Source organism: Ipomoea nil, unplaced genomic scaffold, assembly GCF_001879475.1.
Source record: "Ipomoea nil cultivar Tokyo-kokei standard unplaced genomic scaffold, Asagao_1.1 scaffold3043, whole genome shotgun sequence".
NCBI classification, from domain to species: Eukaryota; Viridiplantae; Streptophyta; class Magnoliopsida; order Solanales; family Convolvulaceae; genus Ipomoea; species Ipomoea nil.
The window spans coordinates 350,184-359,893 of record NW_017619471.1 but is presented as its reverse complement, the minus strand read 5'-3'; the positions used below and the strand labels follow the sequence as shown (position 1 = coordinate 359,893).

The 9,710-nt window shown below is 33.7% G+C and overlaps 1 protein-coding gene across 2 annotated transcripts; it reads right to left on the bottom strand.

Moving 5' to 3' along the window:
- Window positions 1–2,428: 2,428 nt before the first annotated feature.
- On the bottom strand, window positions 2,429–5,275 carry LOC109163752 (heat shock 70 kDa protein 8). 2 transcript variants are annotated; one of them, XM_019312460.1, is made up of 2 exons: window positions 5,106–5,275; window positions 2,429–4,408 (listed from the first exon to the last, which is right to left on the bottom strand). In XM_019312460.1, the coding sequence occupies exon 2, from the start codon at window positions 4,383–4,385 to the stop codon at window positions 2,661–2,663; it is 1,725 nt and encodes a 574-aa protein (XP_019168005.1). In that variant the 5' UTR covers window positions 4,386–4,408; window positions 5,106–5,275; the 3' UTR covers window positions 2,429–2,660. The 2 variants fall into 2 exon arrangements, with proteins under 2 accessions (XP_019168005.1, XP_019168004.1); XM_019312459.1 differs by having other exon boundaries at window positions 2,429–4,406; window positions 5,103–5,274.
- Between the last annotated feature and the right edge of the window lie 4,435 nt (window positions 5,276–9,710).

Sequence of the window (9,710 nt, the reverse complement as noted above, 5' to 3'; positions counted from 1 at the left end):
GGTATATTAACTGAAGGTACAAAATTTTGGTCCATGGTATAACAATTGCTAAATCGAAGTGTAATGTGCCAATATATATATATATATATATATATATATATATATATATATATATATATCTACGATTTTGTGCATTTGGTTTGACATTGTTCCTTGAAATTTGTAAGTGAATTCAACATATAAATATTGGTATTATCCTTTTCTTTGGTAATTATTTTACAGAGATCAAATAGAATTAACAGAGATTTTAGACTGTGAAAATTGATGGGTCAGCCCAAAGCCCAATTGTCAGTTAACATTGATTGCCAAGACCAATAGTTTAGCGTAGTGCCCAAAAATTCCAATCGTTATATTGTATACAAGGCCCACAATGCATTGTGAGTGTCGTCTTATGCTAAGATTTTATGTGTATTATATTAAGAGTTTATTTGTATTCTGTTAAAGAGTTTATATGTATTATGTCAAGAGTTTAGGATGTATTCTATTATTCTGTTAAGAGTTTTATGTATATTCTGTAATGAGTTTATGTGTATGTTAAGAATTTATATGTATTATATATTATGTTAGATTATGTATATTATGGTATAAGTTTGTGTATATTCTGTTATGAGTTTTTAAAGTTAACGATAAAAACGAAAAAACGACGTCATTTTAGCTAGGGCCCTGATGCATGATATAATTTGCCCCAAAATTCACAACTGATTATAAATCAATAGAATCGGTCTCTTCTTTTATAATTTAGAGGGAAAATGAAAACATTTTTCCCCGAATTATATGCTTATATTATTTTTTTCTTTAAATTATACATGTATCTATATAATAAATACATGTATAATTCAAGAGAAAAAAATCAAGCACTTTGTCTTTTAATTGGGTCGGTTCAATGCAAATGGGAATTAATCTGAATACGGTACCAGTATCAAGATGCCTTCTACAATTACGACCTGCTTAAGACACATCGTAATTTGACCAAAATTATACATTTATCTATATTAGTCTCCTCAATTATTTTGAAAATGGCGCTTTTTCCTCATCTCTATGGGCTTTTGGATTTTCAACAATAAAGACACAATAGGGCAATTCATATCTTGCACCAGGATGCGCATTGTATTGTGCGCCCTGATGCAAAACAACGTCGTTTTAGATTTTTTTTTTTTTTTTTGAAATTTCGCTACCCTGTGTTGGCAATTAATTTTCTTTAAAAAAAAAAAATTCATGTTCAATGTACATAATTTTATACTAGAATACACATAATTGTATACATGAATGTACATAATTGTATAACAAAATACACATACTTTTTTTAAAAAAAGATAATACATATAATCTAACATAATACATAATATACATAATTTTTAACATAATAAACATAAATTCTTAACATAATACACATAAATTTCCTGTTCCGGATGTACATAATTGTATAAAAAAAGATATACATGATTGTATAAAAAATGTACATAATTGTATAAACAAATACACATAATTGTATAAACAATACACATAATTGTATAAACAAATACACATAATCACGTCAACTTCCTACATAACTTACCAAAACGACGTCGTTTTAGGAGGCGCGGACGCACAGTGCTACGCGCGCTGTGGTTCAGGGTATAACAATTCGCAAAATAGATATTTGAAGTCACTTCCATTCTTTAACAAATTATTGTTGAGTTAATACTTAATTTGGCCTCTTGACTATTAAAATTTTGCCACTTTGATCTTCAATTTTCAAACTTGCTAAATTTCATCTCGAATTATAAAATTGTTAACCAAAATGGTCCTCAACCAAGACTATTTTGATTTGAACCAAAGACTATTTTAGATAAAAATTGAATAATTGAGGATGAAATTGAACAAATTTGAAAGTTAAAGACCAAAATGGTAAAATCCTAAAAGTAGAGGGGCCAAATCGTGTATTAACTCAATTATTAATTGTATGTAAGAATCAGAATAAATGTAAAAAAGAATAAACATCATTTGTAAATATTATAATTAAAATTTTAAGATAATGCTAGTAACAAAATTAAGACTTAAATGTAAATTTAGCAAAAATAAATGATTTGTGTTTAAATCTTAATTCTGTTGCTAGCATTAGCTTAAAATTATTTTTGAAAATTTTGACATGCTAATTAGGCGAATTTCTATAATGCCTTAATGTTTAATCGTAGCTGTTGATTTGTTAGTTTTAATGGCTACAATTTGTTCATAATATTTACGTACGTACTCATGTAATCATGACCCTATATATATTTATATGAGGATTAGAATGCCATAAAGGGAATACATGTGAAGTTGAAGACATTCTCATACATTCTGCCAGGAGAAATACAATCTGATGACAAATTAATACTTCAGCAAGGAAAACCCAGAAATCTGCTGAATTTTCCAAATTCTTAGATGAAAAAGGGAAAGACTATAAAGATGCATGGAAACACAATCATAAAAACATTTATTCCACACATTTCTTTTGAAGATTTATACAAAGACAGCCATATATATGTATCTTACCACCATTCAACAAGACTACACATAGGATTATTCCATTCAACAAGGCATACATTCAGGCACAAATTTGCAGGACTCAAAGCATTTGAAACTGAAATTGCCTTTGTTCAGTCAAGTTTATTATTTTCTAGATGAGGCTTACCATTTTCTCACGGGTGTGTTTTTGGCTGTACTGTGACGAGATCTAAGGTAGAACCGTAAGCCCTGTGCAGAGCTTCAGCACACCAGCCATGGCCATCGTCCACTGTTGGCATCCTAACTTCCATAAAAGGAGTTACAGGGTGCTGGATGCCTGGAATCATAACTCCCGCAAAAACTCTCAGAACGTTTGAAGCGTCGATGTCCATGCATACATTGATCTCGGGAACGCCTTTTGGTGCTGGAGGCATCCCCGCAATCTTAAAGTAACCTAGGAGGTGATTCTTTTCCACGGTTATCTCGTCTCCTTCATAGACAAAGATTAATGCCTCAGCTTGGTTATCGTGAACAGTAGTGAATATATGTTCCTTCCTTGCTGGTGTTGTTGTGTTACGATGAATTATGGGTATGAATTTGTTACCATCAGCTCGAATGCCAATGCTCAGTGGAGTTGCCTGAATGGTTAACAAGTCCAAACTTCCAAGCGGATCGTTAATTCCTGAAGCCACTGCTCCTTCCAGTGCTGCTCCACGTACAGCAGCCTCAAACGGATTCATTTCAGAATATATTGCATCCCTTTTGCATATGCTCGTTGCGATATGACGAATCTTTGGAATGTTTGAACAGCCCCCGACAAGTATGACATCATGCACATCTCCCACGTCTATCTTGGCATCGCTTAGGCATTGCTTTATAAGAGACTCACACTTCTCAAAGACATTTCGATTCACTTCCTCAAACGCTTCGCGGGTAAGAACCTTAGATATCTTTGTCCCATTTCCTATGTCGACATCAATTGGAACACTGGGTTCCACGGACAGTTTGTGGATTGCGTCCTGGGTGGCAACTCGAAGCAGTCCCATTCTCTTTATTTCTTCAATTCCATGGCTCAAGAAGAATTTATCCATATCGGGTAAGAGATGATGCATCATATTCTGAAGTAAGTCTTCACCTCCTAATGTGCTTCCCGCCAAGGCCTTTATCTGAGAAACTCCTCCCGCTGTAGCCGTAATAGCTACATCGCAGTAGCCAGCACCCATATTGAATATAAGTGCGATCTTTTCACTTCCGCTGCCCATACTCTCGTGTCCAGACTGTAGCTGCTGCTGTGCATATAGCAGAGCAACTGCAGTGGGTTCGGGCATCAATCTTAGAACATGAAGTCCAGCCATGGCACAGGCTCGTTCAATGCGGGTCAGTTGGAATCGGCTAAATGATACTGGGATGGTCAAAACAACATTCCTTACCGGTCGTTTCAGTCGAATTTCAGCCATGGCTCTCAGTTCAACCAGGAATATTGCAAGAACTTCTTCGGGAGTAGTGGACCTCCACATATTGTTCACTAACGCAGCAATAAATGGTCTGACACCAATATCCAGAGTCTGCACCAAAAACGGAAGGCTTTTGCACGAATGAACAACGGGATCAGTATCAACTCTTCCGATGAGGCGTTTCATATTGAAAACCGCAGCTCCCGACAACATTTCATACTCATGCGTCAACTGATTGCTAACACCACCAGCAGGGACCTCATCCTTGAAGGTCACATAAGATCTCATTAACTTCTGATTTCTAGTATTCCTCACAAGTTCCACCTGAGAGCCATTCCATACTGCAACACTGCATTGAGATGTCCCGATGTCAATGCCAATTGCAATATCCGGCAAAGCTGGTGAAGTTTTTTCCTCTCCGGTTGTTTCACTATCCGATGCAACAGTATATGCTTGTTCAGCCATCACTTATTCAAAGTAGTAATCCTGCAATAAAAACAATTATTCTCGTAGTACTCCAATTCACTCAAAGATTCTTTTATTCACACTTCCACCCACCTAATCTTAGGCTAGAGAACAAGTGAACCATTACAAATAGGGTCAATTGATTCCTCAAATTGGTTCTACTCCTCACTTAACTACATAGTTTTTATTTATTTAATTTCTAAATTATACAAATTTAGTTTTTCTTTGTTGTATAAAAACAGTAATTCTTCACGTTCACACAGGCTTTACATCGAATACATAGAGAGTAGCCAACTATGTTTGAAAAAAATAGAACCAGAGGATGAATTGAAACAAGCTAAGATTAACAATTGTATTGGAAGTGGCCAATTTCATTTGTCAAACATTGTAACGGAAACAACAGAAGCATCATGCTGCAATTATAAACTGATGATTAAATACCAATAATATCTGGAGCCAACTATTCACAAGTTCATAACTCAAGCTGAATAGTATGCACAATTAATAATCAACAATCAAAGCCATACAATATAATGTTCCTCTCATGCATAGAAATCGTAAAGCAGTTGCTTCGAATTCAGAGACTAACCCATTCTTTCTTGACGCCATTCAAACAATGGGTACTAAATAGATAGCAGAAAATTTAAAGAAATTGTTGGAAAGAATAAGGCCAGACATTGGTCAAGTTGCAAAGTCCATTGAAAGATAATAACTTACCGTTGAGTGATAGAGAGAGAGTCGAAGAGAGACAGATGGAAGAACAGCGAAGAGCAGAGTAGACAAAGCAGAATAAGAGAGGGCGAGAGTGTTCTTGAAAAAGAAGAAGAAGAAAGACCAGAGCACCGAACAGTACGCAAAACTGGAGAGGACCAACACTTTCTAGACGTTCCGAGAAACTGAGAGTGGGCTCTTTTTCATTTTTTTTTTTCAAATAGATAGTGCAATTTAGTATTTTTTTTAGGTTAAAAATGTTTAATAAAGTGAAAAACACATACTATTTTATAAAAAAATTGTGAATATTTTTAAAAGAAACAAAAAACTTGAATCCTGGCATTTCCAAACTTTTTTTTAAAATAAACCTATTCATATTATAACATGATTGATGTAATAAACATCATGTTTAGTAATTTAATTTGTACCATCTTCTATATAATTTCAAATGTAAATAAAAAATATATATTTTTAAAAATAAATTATTAATTAAACTCAATTGATATATAATTAAATTAGAATGAACATTGACCATTTGTCGACCATAAAACTGGATCGTTATACGGTGGATCATGGTCTAAAAACAGTATCGTTTTTTTAAGTAAAGAATTAAGTAAAGAAACGGCAATCGTTACATTTTAACAAATCTCATATTTTTTGTTTGCCCAAAACAAAATGAAACTAGTGTATTTAAAATAAAACTGAATAACTTATCTCGTATATTGTGTTTATATTATCAAATGAAACTATAATTGAATTGAAATGATACTTTAGTTGTGTTGAAATGAAACCGCAGTATTTATAAAATGAAACTGAATAATATGTCTCACATATTAAGTGTATATTGTCAAATAAAATTATTTTTTGGTCAGTGTCAAATAAAACAATAATTGAATTGAAATGATACTTTAATTTTTCTGAAATAAAACTACAGTATGTATAAAAAAAACTGAATAATGTATCTCACATTATTGAGTATATATTGTCAAATGAAACTCTAGTTATATCAAAATGATACTTTTGTTGTGTTGTAATAAAACTACAATGCATTATAACAGAGTCGACTCAAAAAACTACAATGTATATAATATGAAATTGAATAACAGTTTAACATATTTGAGTGTATCTTGTCCAATGAAACCATAGTTGAATTAAAATTATAATTTAGTGGTGTTGTAATAAGACTACAGTGTGTATAAAATGAAATTCAATAACAGGTATCACTATAATAGGACTACTGTAAGTATAATGTCAAATGAAACTGTAGTTGAAACAAAATGAAGAAACTTTAGTTGTACTGAAATGAAACTACAATGTATATAAAGTAAAACTGAATATATTATACAAGCAGAACTAATTAGTACACAAAAGACGTGTCGTTTCTTTTCATTAAAAAAAAAATGGATACTATTTTGGACCATGGTCCACACAACCGTTGGTATGTGCACCATGGTCTATAGTAAAACTTGCCCATAAAACCAGGTTTATAGATAAGCACTGGTCCAAATGTTGGGAGTAGGCTACTAGTAAATACTAAATATGGTGGAGTACATAGTTACAGACTTACAGGAGAGTAAATTCAAGCCCAATGGCCTAGCTCATGAGCCCACAATCGTTATGCCATGGAACCGTGTTCACCATGGATGGTGAACACGGTTCCATACGACACCGTTTTGTGTGAGTGGGACTAACGGTGCCCGTAAGTGGCACCGTTAACTCCCACCACTCACAATTTTTTTTTTAATTAAGCGCGCCATATAGCGTTTCAGTTCCCACTACACCACTTTCACTTCCTCTCCACGCAACCTCCATCCCTCTGCTCCCTGAACTCTACTCTCGAACTCTCTGCTCTCACTTCCTCTTCCCCAAGCTCCATTTCCTTCGATCGTTCTCAAGCTCTCTGTTCCACAGCCATTCCTTCGATCGTTCTCGTGTTCCATTTCCCTGTTCTCGCATTACTCGAACAAAACTTCGCGTCCTCCCGTAGCTATCAAAGGAGACAGCCTCTCCATCGCTCATTCTCACCGTTGCTTCACTTGTCTTACAGGTATTTTGTACATGATGTGTTTATAATTTAGGGTTTTTGTATTCTGTGTACATATTTTGAAATTTTAAAATGGGGTTTTGAATGTAAAGTTATGAACTTATGAATGTATATCTGTAACATTATGTATGTGTAGATTAACCATTATGAATTGATTCGTATATTGTTTTTACTGCTGTTTATTCACTATCTATGCAAGCTTTGAATGTCCATAATGTTTATTCACTTATGTATTTTATGTCATGCAAATATGTATTTTCTGTGTGAGATTATGAATTTTCTCATATGAGATTATGAATTTTCTATTGTGACTATGAAATTACGGTTTTGATGTTATGAACTTTCTGATATGAGGTTATGTATTTTCTGTGAGAGATTATGAATTTTCTCATATGAGATTATGAATTCTGCATTGTGAGTTGTGAATTTTCTGTTCTGTAGTTATGAATTTTCTGTTCTGCAGTTATGAATTTTCTGTTCTGATGTTAAGAATTTTCTGTTCCGAGGTTATGAATTTTCTTTGTTATATTATGAATTTTATGTTACTATATTATGAATTATGTGTGACTGTTATTGATGGACAATATATTCTTTTCGGTAGAGCATGGCTGGAATTATTCGGCACTCCCCGTCCCCCCTCTACTGAAATAAAGAATATATTTCCATCAAGCTATATTATATATTGTATATGAGTTACTTGCTTTCTAACGTTTTTAATAAAAGCAATGGACACTGCTCAACGAAAGAGAACATGCTCACAAACAAAGGCAGTCTTAAGCTCTCAAGCTGCACAGCCATCACAACCCTCTCAGCCTACAGATGAACAAAACAATGCAGTCAAAACTAAGACAAAAAACAAAAGACAACGAACAACAAAGGCTGTACTTGACTCGCAAGCTGCTCAACCATCCCAACAGCAGTCTGATGACCTGCTCGAGCAAGAAGTGATTAGAGAAAAGAGATCAAAACAGATAAATGATAGACATAGAGGCAAAGCAGCCATTGAGCAAACTACTGAAGCAGATGGAGGTGATCGTGCAGAAGGGAGTTCTACTTCCTACTTCAGCACACGGATGGGGCCGAAGACAATGTTCAGGCTTGTACAACAGCTAACGCCAGAACAAAAACAATTTGTCCATGATATTGGTTTCGGAGCCCTGTTGGACCTTCAATTGTGTGCAAATGACTCACAATTAGTACAGTATTTGCTAAACAACTTTGAGCTTTTCCAAACACATTTCAAACTGGAGAACGACAAGCTCACTGTTGAAGAAGAAGACATTGAGTACACTCTTGGCATTCCAAGAGGAGAAAAGGTTGTTGTTGAGGGCCCAAAATATGATGAACAGGGGACACCGGAGTACATGGCTCTCTTGCAAAGCTGGAGGCAAAGGTGGAATATTAAACTTGGTTCCCCAATCACTACCAAGATGGGGGATGTCATAGTTCAAAGGGGAGATTATGGAGATGAATTTAAGAGGGATTTCATGGTCTTAACTGTATCATGCATGATGCGGGGATTTCAGACACGCTACTGCAACAACAGAATCCTCAACTCCTTGATTAATGTTGATGAGATAAAAGAATACAACTGGTGTAGCTACACCTACAACTCTCTGATCAAATCCATTGAGAAATACAAGAAGAAAAGTAGTAGCTTCTTTACTGGACCAATGACATTCATATTGGTAAGTTCTAGTTCCACTTATGAAACTTATGATATTCAGATTGTGAATTATATGTGTCAGATTATGAATTTTCCTCTATATGATTATGAATTTTCCTCTATGTGATTAAGAATTTTCCTCTATATGATTATGAATTTTCCTTTATGTGATTATGAATTTTCCTTTATGTGATTATGAATTTAAAGTATGTACTTATGAATTTTATGCTATTTAGATTTTATGAGAATTATGTGTCAGATTATGAATTTTCCTTTATCAGTATATGAATTTTCCTTTATCAGTATATGAATTTTCCTTTATGTGATTATGAATTTTCCTCTATGTAATTATGAATTTACAGTATGTACTTATGAATTTTATGCTATTTAGATTTTATGAGAATTATATGTGTCAGATTATGAATTTTTCTTTATTTGATTATGAATGTTCCTTTATGTGATTATGAATTTTCCTTGTTGTCATTATGAATGTTCTTTTAATGTTATGCAATAATGAATCTCGTAATAGAAAGTTCATAATTGCATAACATAAAATCCATAATATGGAAGTTGAATATAGTGTTCATATTATGAATATAGTGTTCATATGGATTATGAACTTTCTATTATGGTATTATGAATTTTCTGTAATCTAATTATGAATTTTGTGTTAGGATATTATGAATTTATAGTTATAGAATTATGATTATAACCTTTTTTGTTTTACCTTTTTCTTGAACATTGTAGCTATTCTACTTCGATCGGGTCCAATTCAAAGGGATGAGGGTTCAAAGAACATATCCAAGCATTACTGCATGGACTAAAAAACTTGCAAGACAGAGAGTTTCTGCTGAAAAAAGGTCAGGCGGATATGGTAAAGGGAAAGTTATCCCACGTATTGCAA